General features: G+C 35.3%; 1 protein-coding gene across 1 annotated transcript in view; it reads left to right on the forward strand.

Annotated features, from left to right (window-relative positions):
• The window catches only part of LOC150094648 (DDB1- and CUL4-associated factor 13), a 171,016-nt gene that overhangs the window by 25,308 nt on the left and 128,831 nt on the right, over positions 1–16,877 (forward strand). The window contains exon 4 of the mRNA XM_090411696.1: positions 14,646–14,732. Coding sequence (XP_090267822.1) covers positions 14,646–14,732 — 87 coding nt within the window. The remainder of the gene's footprint in view (positions 1–14,645; positions 14,733–16,877) is intronic.

The following is a 16,877-nucleotide window of genomic DNA, read 5'->3' on the forward strand; positions in this document are numbered from 1 at the left end:
ACATCACTCACTCAAAGTCTTTATGTTGAAGTAAACGAACTGGCTCTATCACTTCGAAGGAAACAGATATCTCTTAATTATGTCCTAAAAATAAAATCTCTCCCAGATCATCCTACATGGACTAGTATCTTCTCTGCATTGGGAAGCTCAATATCACACACGTCAAACTGCTATACATCCTTTTGGTATGTGTGTTAAAGAAACTGTGCAAGCTGTTGGTATAAATGTTGACAACATTAGCTACACTAAACATAACAGCATCCCTCCATGGCAGGTTTGCACACCATCCTGCACTTCTCACTTTGTCAGCTACAGAAATTTTATACTCCATCATCCATCTACCTGCAATTGTTTAATGCACACAGAGCAGCACATGCTGATTTCTTACCCATCTATACTGATGGTTCGAGAACTAATACCTCTGTTGGCTGTGCTGCTGTTTCCTGACATTATCTCAAATCAGATTCCACCAGACTGCAGTAATTATACAGCAGAGTTACATGCCATTCAGCTTGCACTTGTGCATATAAAAGAAAACTGCTACCAAAAGTGTATAATTTACACAAACTCATTGAGCTCTTTACAGGCTATCTCCTCTCCTCTGTATAATCCACATCCAGTACTTTGAGATGCTACACCTGTTTCACAAAATGAAAATCCTTAATTTTGATCTTCAGCTCTGCTGGATTCCCAGCCACATCGGAATTAAGGGAAATGAGGCTGCAGATGCAGCTGCTAAATCAGCTCATACCTTCTCCACATACTGTTTGGCAGTTCCATGTACAGACTACAGACAGCTTATAAGATCAAAGCTAATTGCTCAGTGGGAGTCAGTGGCAGGAAACATTGACAAACAAATTATATGACATTAAACCTGAAATTAAGTACTGGCATTCTAGTAATGTACAAAGAGAAGGGAGGAGATTGTTCTTGCTAGGCTCCGCATAGGTCACAGTCACCTTACATATTCTTATTTACTGATGACCCTCCCATATGTGAAAAATGCAATACACATCTCACTATTTATCATATTCTGATAGAGTGTCAACAATTTACACGAGAGAGGAATGAAATTTTCACCTATCTAACCATGTCATCATGTCATCTTCCTTATACCCTCTTTTTACCTTGTGGTGTCGAGGGTCCATTGATCATCGGACCTCACTCCGTTTACAGGATAAGGTGGTCAGCCTTATGCCCCAGTGTATCCTATGGCCTGTAGTGTTGAGTTCTCAAGGCCAGTTTGCCTGCTGTGCGGGATGAAAACCCCCAGAATAAACTGGGGAAAAAACCCTGCTATCCACGCCCAAGACTGGCTAACTTGGCTATGGCTGAGGAAGATCCTTCAGCTCCTCACGTCACCGACGGGAATCGAACCTAGGACACTCCTTCCCCAGGCGTATGGTTGCGAAGTGCACAGCCACTAGGCTAACCGCGTGGACTAACCAAGCCATATATATTCAGGGAAATGCTAGCAGACTCAGGCAGATTGCATGATTTTAATTTTTTAGAAAGAATTAATTTGTACAAACACATTTGACTGTAAATTTGTTTATATGTAAATACTGTGTTGCTTAACTTAACTTTTATACATATATATTATTCATTAGTTTAAATTTTGACAAATTATATATTACTATATATTACTATTGCAAATTTATATTACTATTACTATATATTACTATATTACAAATTATATATTACTATTGCAGAACAACTTGTCTTAGGTCAAAGAAAATAAATAAAATCATACATTTAAACTATTCTTCTCTGAATATTTCTGCCAATTTCAGAGGTTTGGAGTCCTTAAACATTGATATCTTGAAGAAGTTTCATTAATTTCTTTTGGAAATCAGGTCAAGTTCCATTCATGCATGTATTATATTAACACTTGTGTGTTTATATAATGTGCTTTCAATTAAAGTAATCCCAAGTTTATTTTTGCTCAGGCTTGCTATACTCAGTGATTATACAGGAAAACCCCCGCTTAACACGATTAATTAATCTATCAGTTAATGCGTGCCAAGCGAATACAATAATCAATTATAATTCATCCGTCAGTTAGCATAAATTCGAAAAAAAATTTATAAGCTATGTTAGAATCATCAATGTTAATAAAAATCAATTGCGTAATTTTTTATTTAATGTCTAAACATTTGATTGAGCTACTTTAAAAAAAAAAAATTAAGTAAAGATATTTGAATGGCACTCGACTTTTTCATCTGGTCATGCAATTGCTTTATCAAGATTTTGGCGGACTTCGAAATCATTCCATATCAGGATCAGCATGAAACAAAATTTTCTTAGCATGCTCAATGTGATTGAAAATTAGCTCAAGTTCTTTTGTCGTAACATTCTCTTCTTGTTTGCACTCCTTATCTTCTTCTTCATATGCATGCTGTTCTTCTAGTTTGAAGGAGATCTTTCTCGCTTAACGGTTCTGAATGAGAATCAAGCAAGTTTTTCAGCTTTTCCTGTAACATATCAGAGGAAAACGATATGATAGGTTTACATTGTAAGCCTATCATATATTAGTATGGTGGGTTGGGTAAAAATTATATAATCTGGGAATCCTACTCTGGAGTCGTAATGATAACTTTTTCTTGCTACTTCAGATAATCAAGCAGTTTGGTAGTCTCACATGAGAGCAATTACTTTTCTTCTCTTTTTATTACTGTCGCTTTCATTATCAGTCTTTCTCTTTTCCATATCAGGGGTGTAATAGAGCCTATAGGTATGCGCGGTTAGCCTAGTGGCTATGCGCTTTGCAACCATATGCCTGGGGAAGGAGTGTCCTAGGTTCGATTCCTGTCGGTGACGTGAGGAGCTGAAGGATCTTCCTCAGCCATAGCCAAGTTAGCCAGTCTTGGGCGTGGACAGCAGGGTTTTTTCCCCAGTTTATTCTGGGGTTTTTCATCCCGGAAAGCAGGCAAACTGGCCTTGAGAACTCAACACTACAGGCCATAGGATACACCGGGGCATAAGACTGACCACCTTATCCTGTAAACGGAGTGAGGTCCAATGATCAATGGACCCTCGACACCGCAAGGTAAAAGAGGGTATAAGGAAGATGAGATGAGATATATTACTATAGGCCTTGATCTTGTATATTTGTGTCACCCTGTTGTAATTTTGTTAATATGTAAATACCACAATGCTAAACTTATGTTTAGCATTGTGGTATTTAGACCATGCATATATGCTGTATATTAATTTCTTTCTGACTCTTTATGTATTAGTATAATAACATTTGTTATAATCTTACTATATGTAGATACTGCTTTCCTTGATTTGGTTTGTATATGCATATGTTAACTTGTACTGTTATCTATTTATGTACTGCTGAAACCTCTGCAGTAATTTTGTTTATATGTAGATACTGCATTGTTTAACTTAAATTTTGTATATATGCATTTTATTTACTAGTTTATTTTTCAACTAATCATGTATTGCTCTAGGACACTTTGTCTATTTGTGTATCTTCTAGTAATTCTGTTTATATGTATTGCTAAATTCTGTTTATACTGCATTGCTAAATTTAATTTTCATCCATGCATATTGTATAATAATCCCTTTTTGCCTATTTTTCTACTGCTGTAAAAGCATCTGTTATAATTTTACATATATGTAGATACTGCATTCTTTGGCTTGGTGTTGCGTATTTTGTGTATTAACTTATATTGTTAACTATTTTTGTACTACCATAATAACCTCTGACCTTGTGTGTTGCTGTGCCCTCTGCAGCAGTTCTGTTTATCTGTAGATGCTGCTTTGTGGAACTAGATTTTTGTACAGACATATTGTTTATAATTTTCTGTAACTGCTTATATATAGTTGTAACCTTTAGTATGGCACAGTACGACCTGTGTTGTCTGCCAAGTAAACTATAAACCAAACCAAGCCTATAGGAAATAAATGCCATGTATGTATGCTGATGTCAAGAGCAGAGTAATCCATTGATATTCTTTTTGAAGAACTGAGGGGGTTGTAATTCTTGGGGAATACTTTATGGCAAAGGCTGTTTCACAGAATTGTTGTTGATGGAATGAAATATATATATAGGGGTAGCAGTTTCAGTGGGTCAGCCTTTCAGATATGAAAGGATGTCAGCTATACAGAGAAGCCAGACAAATGAAGAGTAACATCTTGAATGAAAAGGATGCCAAGTTATTTGAAGCTCAGGATGCTATAGAATTCCTAGCCTTTCCTGGCATATGCCAGGAAAGGCTAGGAGTTAAAAGTTGTTCAAGAAGAGAGATCTGGTTTTGGCTTTTATGGTGAGCATAAAGGTATGAGGAGACAATTATTGTCTTTTGTGAGAGAGAAAAAAAAAAAAGAAAAAAGAAAACTGTTTTAGAAGCATTAAAGGTGCATACATTTGTGATATTTGCAAATTAAAATTTTTAATTTGGTTATATGTGTGAAGACTCATTCTCTTAACAGGTTTAACGAGTTAACTTTGAAGATAAGATGTTATGTGATTAAAGTACAAGCCATTTGGAAAAAGAAAACCAGGACATCCTCTTAAACGATTCAACGATGACTTCTAAGGCCGGAACAGGCCATGCTAGGCCTAAATCCTTGATACGCATAATGATGTTATGTGATATCTGGATACAGGTCTGTGTGCAGAGTTGGATTTGCGCAGTATCAGGTGTTTCTTTTTATTTTGCATTTAAAGTTAAACCACTCAGAATGTGAGAGAGTAAATAAAAATGTATATCCCAAACCCATCCACATGCATATAAATTATGTGTGTGTGTTGAGAGGGTGTATATTTATACTGAATGGTTTAACTCTTCAGTTAAAAATGGTTTAACTCTTCAATTAAAAAAATAAAATAAAACACTGAATCTAAACTCGTAAGTAACCTCACACACAGTTTCATATCCCAGGATCTCACATAAACACGTATTATTTTCAAAATTAACCCAATAACCATTTACATTAAGAGATTGAGTCTTCACACACTTTATAACCAAAATAAAAAATTTTAATCGACAACTATCACATACAACAAATAAACTACTTAAATATGCGAGTTCCAATATATACTTCAAACAACTGATCAAACATGGTGTCATTTGTCATAAGCTAACAGTTATCCTATATGGATAAAACTTTAGGAATTCCAGTTTTCTGCTTCCTACAGAAACTTTTATTCCCTCTAGAATTCTCACAGGAAAAAGATTAACATAACATATTGCTTCTCATATAACAGCAGCATAACAGTTAAATTCTTCTTGCATCCTAAACCATGGAACACTATGTATATTTCTTTAGTGTTCCATGGTTTTTTTATGTTAGTGAAGTTATAGACACTTCCATAATTTTCATATGAAAGTAATAGCAAGTTCCATCAAATAACTTTGATGTTCGTTACTACCACCACTCCTCTGCTGAAGCCATAGACTATATAAATGACATAAAGCTAACAGATTAATCATTCAGAACAACTTTGCCTTCTATATGGAAGCTACTGAAGAAATAACTAAAGCCATATCAGCTATTAGAAATCACTTATCAGACTGATAATCCTAAATAAAACAAACTTTGCTGAGCCCATTTCTGTATGAACTGAAATAAATGCTACGTGGATTAATGACTACTAGAAACTTTACTTTTCTCTCTATACAAGAATATTATTATTATACGGGCATCTCCATGGAGTCCGAAGACTCAACGCAGTAGACCCAATCTATCCACACAATCTGTCATACCTTTCCTTGATTCCATTAACAGAAAAAGCATTCAACAACTGACTCTGGCAACCCATTCCATTCATTCACCGCTCTCCAAGCAAAAAATCTAGTCCTCAAACCCCTACTGACCACACCTTTATTCAACTTCCAGGGATGACCCCTTGTTCTGGTCCCTCTAGCCAAATGCCGAAACATTTCCCCTGCATCTATCCTATAAAATCCTTTAAGCAACTTAAATGTTTCTATCATATCACCTCTTGTTCTCCTATCAACCAACTTCTGCAATCCCACACACCTTCAATCTCTCATCATAGGCCACATTCCAAAGGCCACTCACCATCTTGGTCACTTGCCTCTGAATCCTCTCCACTGCTTTCACATCCCCAAGAAACCCAGGGGAGATCAGACTTGAGTACAATAATTCCAGATGTGGGAGTATCAAGACCTTATAAAGAGGAATTACAACTTCCTTATCTCTACTTGCTAATGTGTTTTTCACTAGCCAAGTAATCTTATGTGCTAGCAACCTTAGCAATATGTCCTCTAAACTTTAACTGTCTGTCTACCACCACCCTAATTCTCTAGCTTCATCTATTTTCTGGAGTACAGTGCCATCAATGTGATAAACAGCTTGTAATCTGTTTATCCCAGAGTGCATAACTTTACATTTCTCGACATTAAACTGATACACATTAACTTTTGCCAATACTGACAGCCTATTTAAATCGTCCTTCAAGTTCTCCACATCGCTTTGATTAACTATTACTCTACCTAATTTCGCATCATCAGTAAACCGAATATTTCCTTTTAGGTTATTTCCTATGTTATTTATGTATAAATTAAACAGCAATGGTCCCAGCACTGAATCTTGTGGCACACCACTAGTCACCTGCTTCCACCTCGATTCTACCCTTCCATATCCCCACCACTTTTTGATGTCTGTCCAGCAGCCACCCTCATCCACTTAACTGGTCATATCCATCCCCATTTGTTCTAATTTGCATAAGTGTTTCATGTGTATTCTGTCAAATGCCTTTGCAAAATCTAGCAAACTCATCATGTAGCCATTTCCTTTATCCAACTCAGTCGTTACTCTATTATAAAAAGTTAGTAAATTACTAAAGCATGACCGACCCTTCATAAAGCCATGTTGACCCTCATACAGTATCATATTTTTATCTGCTCATTCTTTAATTCTCTTTTTTACCAATTTTTCTAATAATTTTATCACCATTCCTGAGATACTGATTGGTCTATAATTTGCTACTGTAGAATCTCCCTTATGCAAATGAATAATTTTGCCCTTTTTCCACTCCCTTGGAACCAGTGGTGAGCTATGGAAATTTTAACAAAGGGCTCGCAATGTTGAGCAAAAAAAAAAGCCTTATTTCACACCAAAACGTTTATTAATACTACTTCTGTACAAATGCCAATCAAAAAGTATGAAGGGACAACCTGTAAAGACTACCATTTTTAAACCAATATTTCACGATCTAAACATGAAATATTTGCACACAATCATCTGTGTTAATTTATCTTACATAAGAAACATTTTTTTACTATCAAAATATAATAAGGATTTATAATTTATAATTTAAAATCTTTTATAATCGCACATACGAAATAGTCGCATTTTTTATAAACAAAATAAATTTCTTTTGTTTGCGATTGACGTTTTCATGACAAACAGTCTATAAATAATAAATAAATATTATCTAAACACAATATTGAGGCACGTTATATTTCTCTTTGTTTTTATACTTCAAGTGATAATCAACGGTACCGATCAAGGTGCATTGAAACGAGTTGCCCAGTGTTGTACTACCTTACCCCAGTCCTGAAGATATTTTCATGCACAAACTTTGTTTGCTCACACTTGGATAAAGGATTAAACTAAATTTATTAGAATCAAGGGGCATTATTTTTTTGTCCTATTTATTTATATGTGATTACCAAAAGTGAATTCTTATTTGTAAAATGGTAGTAACAGTAACTATAATATTTTTTAATAAAATCACTTTGTTAGGTTACCGTATGAGTTTGTCGCTTAATATATTTAAAAAAATTGTTTTTTTTTTGAAAAAATAAAATAAAGTAAATAAGAAGAACAAGGGGCTTGCAAATTTGAGAAAAATTTAACAAAGGGTCGGGTGAGCTCACCCTTATAGCTCACCACTGTTTGGAACTCTACCATAGCTGAGACTTAAATTAAACAGCTTAGTCAAAGCATTGCCAATTCCCTTGCACATTCTCACAAAACCCTAGCTAATATCCTGTCTAATCCCACAGCTGTATTTACATTGAGATTCACATATGTTAAAGCAGTAACCTCACTGAGATGATATACCCTTGCAAAGTAGTCACTCAGTAACTTGACTATTTTATCTGCTTCTATCACCTTTTGACCATCATCACTCATTAAGGTTAATCTTCCATAGTCATTTGTCAACTTACTTGCCACATAATGAAAACTCTGGGATTTCCTTTGGCCTGCTCGGCTAAATTCTTCTCAAAATCTGATTTTGCTTTCCTTGCCATGCTGGTCACCTTTGTATTTATATACCTTCCACAGCATTTTCTTCTTCTGCAGCTCGTGCCTAATGATATTACTCATCCATCTAACTCCTACCCGATTAACCCTCCTTACCCAAGGTATGCAATTTAAATACTGCTTCCTCTAGATCAGTGCTTCCCAAACTTATGGATGTAAAGGCTCCTTTGGAAAAATTAAAATATTTCACACCCCCCCATCAAAAAAAAATTGTGATACTGACATATTATTATGATATTTGTTGTATTTATGTGCTATCAGCGCAGTCACCCTGTGCCCCCAAGCGTATTTCGTTCCTGCACATTGCCCGCACCTGTGCACACTAGCAATGAAACAGTAATTTAAAGCGCAAAAAACTTCACTGTTTTAAATGAGCGCAAAATTTTACATTTGTAAGCTTTTTTTGTGCTTCTTATCAATACCTTTGAAATGAAACATATGAATAAGCATATATTTGCTAATATTCATTAAGCGCCGAAATTTGCAGGAAGCAAAATTTGTGAACCAACACCAATGTGCGATTTTTTCCATTAAAATATAAAAAAATAACAGAAAAGAAATAATAAATAATAAAAATTAAATACATTTCTTTTAAGATAAAAAATTATCTAATTTAAAATATCAAATTTAAAACATTTTAAATTTGTTTTCATTATTTCATGGCCCCTCTCAACAAAATTAATGGCACCCAAGGGGGCTGCGGCCCACAGTTTGGGAAGTTCTGCTGTAGATGATCCTTAACTATATCCCATGCATTACTAACATCCTTACCTTGCAGTATTTTATGCCATTGTACAGATTTAAGCTTGTCATAATCTCCTACCTTGTACTTCCACAAATACCCCTTCTTGATAGAATATTCCTCATGTTTTACAATTTCCCAAGTCCAGACCTCATGGTCACTTTCACCAATATCCTCTGTCCTTCTTTCCTACAGCTGAATGCTTAGCAAAGTTTCTGTAATGTTCTTTTCACTTTTGCACATGCCCAGAAATACAACAAAACAATTTCTGTTCCAGTGCACAACCATTACTGCTTTCAGTATCATTCTTGAAATGGTGATAGTTTTTTCCCTAGTGTAGAAAAGTTATTTAATTATAATTTCATAATGAGAGTAGTGGAAATTATAGCAATTCTTCATTTCATAAGGTTTCATGCACCAAGGTATGTATACTTAATTATTCACATAATGTGATTTACATTGGTGACTTTGGCTTCACTCATCAGTGAATTGTATGAACACCATTTATCTTGATATAACCAGCAAACATCTCATCACTGTCAACTCAATGCAAAATTCCAGTTAAGCTGTAATATCGAACTAAATAAATCTATTTTATGTGTAAGCAAGACTTCAGTAATTAAAGATTACTCTGCAGCAGATTTCCCCACTTTTACACAAAATTTTACATTTGCCCTTTGTTCTAATTTTTATGTTCATGGCGAAATTATAGAATGGCACAATGACGTGATAAGAATAATGTGTGTTACACTCATTCCGGTGCACACAGCTCAATGCCATGTGGCAGACTGATTCAACAATGTCTATGCCATTGACACTTGCCAGGGTGAGACTGTAACTCGATCTGTTGCTGAGTATCCAGCACAGTCCTGTTTCTTTTTGATAGCACCTTGTACATCTATCGATTTGTGAAAGACAAAATTTGGAGACAAACTATGTCAGTGTTACAAGTGAGCGTGTATCATAACAGGCCTACAGTGTGTATGCACACATCCTGGTAATGTTTTATCCTTAGGCTGCATGTCTAACAAGATTCCATGATAATACATGCATTTCACTATTTTTTTTTTTTATTCAAATTTTTATTACTACTCTTTGAACCCACACTGATGATGTTTTATGAGGTGTAAAATAAAATATTTGTTATTGTGGTTAATAAATTATTTATTAACAACATTAAATTATATGGAAGTTCTGTGGGTGTCATTATGCAAGAAGACCTTGTTTATTGGAGGCTTGATCTCCCCACCCTCTTATACACAGCATAATTGACACCCTTTCAATCTGCCAAACTTACTTTAGGATTCTGGAGCTTCTTATATTGATAGATACAGCAGCTGTTATGAAGTTCTACAGAAGACCGGCTAGATAGTACAGTACCAAACCTGATTATAATGAATCTAGATGCTTCTTGATCTGGTATAATTCTGCTGCCATTTTTTCTGCCAGTTCACATCTGGAGAGGGAGACTGTTCTCACATTGTTACATATTCCATATTTAAGTCCAATACATGAACCGTGAAAAAACAGCATAGTTATTCCATGGATTAGGACCCCCCCCCCCCCCCAAAGAAAAAAAAATAAAATCAGTAATATTTGCAAATACAACAAAAAGAAGTTTCCACATCTGATGAGGTCATGTTGTTGGTACTAACACCAGCGTGATGTGCATTACCACGTACATTCATCGTAACCAAACTGTTGTTCAGATAGAACCATAACTGGCAACCCAAATGACTATTCTCCACCTCAGCAATCCCATCTACATTTTACAGGTCTTGCATTTCAAATAAGTTCCCAGGTCAGAGATAGTGCTAATCTTAGAATCCTTTTGTTTGATCTGTTCTGGTGAAAGTTTCCTTACTTTGTAGCTCATTTGTTCATTTGCTGCTTTATCAGTCTTGAAGTAGCCATTCTTACTACTTCAATTTTATATATATCTCTGAAGGCTTGATCTTCTATATTCCAAACATTGAGGCCATCTTCCTTTTCGACTTCACTATTCACAACTCACATGGCTTCCCTGATCAAGCTAAAAAGGATACTGAGGTATTTGCTGTAATTAATGCCAGAGTTCATCTATCCACCAGCATAACAAATAATCCTTATCATTCTTCCTACCATCATGTTTACTATTTTCTTAACGAGTTCTCCTTGCAAATGGTAATACTATGAAAGTTTAATGGCTTAAAAAAAAAAAATCATCTAACCCCTTTTTATTTCCGTATACGGGGAGTAGGCGAGGCCATTTAGCCCTATCTAACTTTTGGAGACTGAGTGGGCAGTTCAATCTCCACTGGTACCAATCAGAGATAGATGGCCCAAGGCTATCACTAATTAAGCAGTACACAGTGAAGAGAGACGGCTTAAATGTGCCGCCATCTCGTGGTCCCTAACCCTAACACAATATATTTAATGTCTGAAATAATGTGGGTTCTACAGTCGATTTTCTTGAGTTTACGGGACGAAAAACCCGAGTTTCCGGGAGGAAAAACCTGCTTGCCTGTGCCAGAGATCGACTAACTCGGGAACCGGTCGAAAAAAGGCTTAGAAAAATTTACTCTAGTCGCCGACTAGACTCGAAACCAAGTCTTCCTTCGTGCGGCCAAGCGGCGTGGTGTGTAAACGCCACATCCACTGAGCTACACAGGCTCTTAATGGCTTATCACAAGAGTAATCAAATGCTTGATCGCCAATATTTCACCTGTAGTTACTAAGGCATTTTCACTGTTGATGACAGAGATAAAGTTTGGAAAATTCCTTTACAAATATGGGAAACATCTTGTCTTTCCCATTTTGTAAATTATTTCTTTCTTACTTATATTATGATAAGTTAAATTTAAATTAAATTAAATAAAAATAAGTTAAATTAAATTTTCAAACATTATGCATAATTGCCAAGTGGTTAGTGTATGTGCTCTCCAGCCAAAGGCTGCAGGTTCGAATCCTGCTGTGGGCATGGATGTTTGTGATTGTCTGTGAAAATGTTAGTGGTGGTGGGCAGTAGATGGTATTGGTGTAGATGATCATTAATTGCATTTCACTGTAGTTGGTGGAGTGGGTGCTCTCCCTCAATAAGTCTTTGGACTCCTTGGAGATGTCACGTAATAATAACAATCAAAACATAATTCATAAAACTCCTTCCAAATATACCATAGATATATCAGTTCTGTTTCCCTCTTATTAGATCCTATAAGTTATGATCTCCTCTGGGTAGACCATAACTTCATTCACCTTTCCTTTACTGGCTAGTCTCATCTCATGTCCTTGGGTATTACAATGGCTTGAATTTGGATGACATCTGTGACTTCTGTTCCCCTTTCCATTGTTATTTAGAAAGATCTTACTTTTTTGGTCTTTTTATTCTTACTAACATTGACCTGGTATTTCTGTAATTCTACTTGCTACACTTCTCTTCCATTGATACTACTTAGTTCATGGTGCTTATCTTCAGTTCTGTTGAATCTGAAATTCTTCCAATACCTTACTTTCACTGTTTGATCCCGGTCACTGATAAAAAAAAATAGCAGAGGCTTTGTATAATCATAGATGATTAACCCACTTGGCATGATATCTGATTGTGTAGGTGGTTTCAGCTAATGTAGAATATGCTTTGGTCAGCTAAGTTTCATATTGACAGCCCATCATGGGTGAAGTAACTATAAGAAAATTCTTAATACATCTCTAAATTTAAAAAAAAAATAATTTTAATTTAATGAAAAGAAGCTTTAATTGCATGACACTTGACAGTCCCTGTTTTTTAGTCATTATTTATGTGAATTTGTTTTGGAATTGTTTTCTTACGTGCTACCTGGTATACACCAGGTAGCAGGTAAGAGATTTCCAAATTGGAAAGCATCTTGAAATTCTTACAACTCAAAGTTTCAAATGGGACTGAGCGCTTATGAGAATACAATCTTCAGCATGAGAGTTGCCTTGCTATGGAACTGCAGTTGACTCTCATTATAGAAAAATCATAGAGACCATAAGAATAGTTTGTTGTGGTGAATAGTTTGATATTATGTTCTTTAGAATAATGTTATGCATATGGAGCTTTGGTTGGACCATTTTGGTAGCCTGTCACAGAAGATAATTTTGTTTGTTATAATGGTGTTTGTTATAATGAAATTCAACTGTACATAAAAGAGGAACAGGAACCTGCATGTTTGTATTTTAATAGTGCCTTTAAAGTTTTACTGGTCTAACAGTTGTTTGAACTGTGCTATCATCAGAGATCAAACAGAAACCTTATGAGGGAATAAAGTCTCTTTTCATGCGTACCTTCATGAGGTTTGTCATATTGAGTGTGAATCAACAATTCAAAACAGCTGTATACCAATCAGATTGTAATCAAAAGCACTGATACAATAGTCATAGTTCATCTTTTATACAGTGTAATACCAAGCCAACCCAAATGCAAAAGGTTGTATTCCTTCATAAGCTTTTTGTCAGTCACTGAGATAAAGAGCCAATAGGCTTCACTTCGGCAAAGAAAATTTATTTAAATTAAGTGGATATTGAATCCAACATTATTTCTTAGTCTAATAAGAAACTCAAAGATAGAAAATCTATTTGAGTTTCATGCCGAATATAGAAAATTATAAACGTTCGGCAAGTCCAAGCGTAAGCCAATGGGTGGTACACGCTGGAGCAACTCGTAGTAAAGGTGGAGTAAGCTCCGATTACTGTCCTTAGTATTTTCCCATAATGTAAAACACAACTCCTAGGAGATGTATGCTGTTATTCATTATGGGAGAAGGTCGCTATCCAGACCGGTTTTGACCTTTTTTGAGGTCTCGTCAGTGAGTAGGTAGATCTAGATGTAAATACTGAGGTTGCAGTAATGCAAAGCTTATTTCTTTACTGTACGAGTCGCCAAAAGGTGCACTAATAAATTACTGAGATAAAGAGCCAATAGGCTTCACTTCGGCAAAATAAATTTATTCAAATTAAGTGGATATTGAATCCAACATTATTTCTTAGCCGAATAAGAAACGCAATAAATAAATAAATAATTTATTTCGAATAAATTTACTTCATTGGCTTACACTTGGACTCGCCGAACTTTTATAGTTTTCTATATTCGGCCTGAAACTCTTAGATTTTCTATCTTTGAATTTCTTATTCGGCTAAGAAATAATGTTGGATTTGATATCCACTTCATTTGAAAAATTTTAGTCAGTCACTTTCAAAACTAAAATTTCTAAGACAAACATTATTTTGCTATTTGCTATAAAATATTGGATACTTACTATCCTTTCTTTCCATAACTTTTTTTCTGATAAAACCTAAAGACTCTTGTCCATTATAATAATTTCTTTGTGTTCATATAAAGGTAGTCTTCTTTCTCCTCCCTAAAGGAGACAATGCTGAGAAGACCATCAGTAATGGCTTAAGACTGTAATGGATCACTAGGCCTACTACTGGACAGGATGATAACGAAGAAAATTATTAAGATTGTTCTCAGTGTCAAGGCACTGCTACACTATTTTTTTTTTTTAATTCACGTTGCAGGTTTATTGCTATGTTGCATCAAACCGAAGTGACAATTTTTTCCTGAAACAATTCAAAAAAAGCTTTTGACAAATTTATTTTTGTACTTTACATACCTTGCCTATGTAATGATTACATCATGCTTTCTGTCACGTAGGTGGGAGATGACAAGACAATCAAACAGTGGAATCTATTGGAGTCAGATAATGATGCTGATGAGCCATTAAGTACAATCATTGCAAAGGTAATTTTTCATGTCTATTTAAAAATTGAAGAGTTGAAAAAAAAAAATTTTTTTTTTCAACTCTTCTTAATCTAACAGATAAGCTTAGGCATTGCTGGTTATTCATGACTTATTTTTCAACTCTTCTTTTTAGTCATGATATGATGATTTAAGCACTCTGTTGGCACTCGAGAATTTATTGTATATTATTTTACTGTATATGATCTAATTACCATTAACTTTTTTTTTTTTCATTATTGTTTGAGGTTGTATTAATAATTAACCTGTTAAAAGTGGATGTGCACTATTCCTCTTTTAAGTGGGCAAATTATATGACCTCTTGAAGATATCCATTAAGTTTAGAACAGTATGTGGTCAGGTCAGTTGAATCCTTAAAGTCACTAATAAAAGAGAAATATATGGACTTCAGAGATAATTCCAGGAACGATAAATGATTTTCTTTGACTGATTTTGACACAAGTTTGGCTTTGTGTGTGTGTGTGTGTGTGTGTGTGTGTGTGTGTGTGTGTGTGTGTGTGTGTGTGTGTGTGTGTGTGTGTGTGTGTTAGGCCTGTCAACTTGGCTTTGCTTAGAAACCAGAATTTGATGATGATAGTGCATGTAATCCTATCTACATGCCATACGTATGCCATTACACGTATTTTTTGTTTATATTAAGATAGCAGGATCTTCTCTCAAGGGAAAAAAAAATCTTAGTTCCAGTAGAGAAGATTCTACTAGATTAGACATTCAATATAGCAAACCTGTAAGAGCCAGAAAAATAGTTTGTTATAGAATTTATTGGGGGGTGAGGGAAGTGCCTTTCCCATTCTCAGGATATAGATATACCTAAGAGGGTATTATTGTCATAGTTTTGTAACTGTAAATTCTTGAGCATATCGCAAACACAGCTTTAGCATATTTGTTTGATCATCCCACCCACCTACCATCTACCTCATTGCAGAGTTTGTATTAGTAGCTGGCAGTTACGAAATATTTTGAACAGTAGCTAGGAATCAAGATGTTCATTGCCAATCACGCGAGTTCTCACCGGTCGACCGATCACGCGTTATCTCGTGTACATCGCTATTGATTAAAAAAAAATTTGGCCACCACACAATTCCAATTTTCAGCTTGGCAATGAACGCGTTAACCTAGATTCTTTTCTCATCTTATAATTTCATATTTAATATTGTATTATTTTAATTTTAAAAAAAAGATCATAAATTGGGATATTACTGAGGTAAAACTACCTTTAGTTGCTGTTAGCACATTTCTGCTGAACTGTCAGATTATATTTAACATGCATAATTAGTTTAATTTTTTTTTTTTTTACAAAGGGTTGCTTAAGGATCAAAACCAAATAACTGATAGGAGACCTCCTCATTGCCTTTCAGGAATGCAAGAACCGAACTGGGGTTTCTGATCTAATGTCCAATCCTCATCTTCATGTCGTGCGCCCTGTTAGTAGATATCTACTGGGTAATGAAGAAAAGATGGGCTGACAATTTGGGACTTAGTTGACCAAATTGTACTGTCTATTGGCTTAAAGTGCAAATTCATATGATGGTACAACATGATAAGATTTTATGCCAGCTGGGGCATCACCCAAGTAAACAAGGTCCCTGCTGTTTTCGTCAGGGAACCAGAGCAAACAGTGAAAAGTCAGCTGTTGGAACAAGCTCCAACTCAACATCTAGAAGAAGAAATTCGACATCAAAAGAACTGAAGGTAAGAACAATCAGTATAAGGAGTATTAATGGAAAGGAAATTGAACTTGCAGAAGAATTGGAAAAGTACCACATGGACATAATTGGCAATACTGAGACAAAGAAGACAAAAACAGGTTACTAAATAATAAGCATAGGATGTTATTTTCAGACAATACTGATCAAGAAAAGAATGGAGTAGCAATAGCATTCAACACCAAACATGAAGATAAACTTCATGATTGAAATGCAGTTTGAAATAAATTAATGTAAGCAAACTCAAAATGGGAACATGAACAATGAAACTTATTTGTACCTTTAGTCCCACAGAAGGTTCTTCCGAGGAAGAAGTGGAGGAATTTTTATTCATTAGGACGGGCAGCTGACATTAAGAAAATGGAAAAAGTTGTGGTTGGAGATCTGAACAGCATAGTAGAATATGTCCCACCAGGCATAT

Source organism: Typopeltis vanoorti, chromosome 21 (assembly GCF_054136105.1).
Source record: "Typopeltis vanoorti isolate ZY-2024b chromosome 21, IOZ_Tvanoo_1.0, whole genome shotgun sequence".
Lineage (NCBI taxonomy): Eukaryota > Metazoa > Arthropoda > Arachnida > Uropygi > Thelyphonidae > Typopeltis > Typopeltis vanoorti.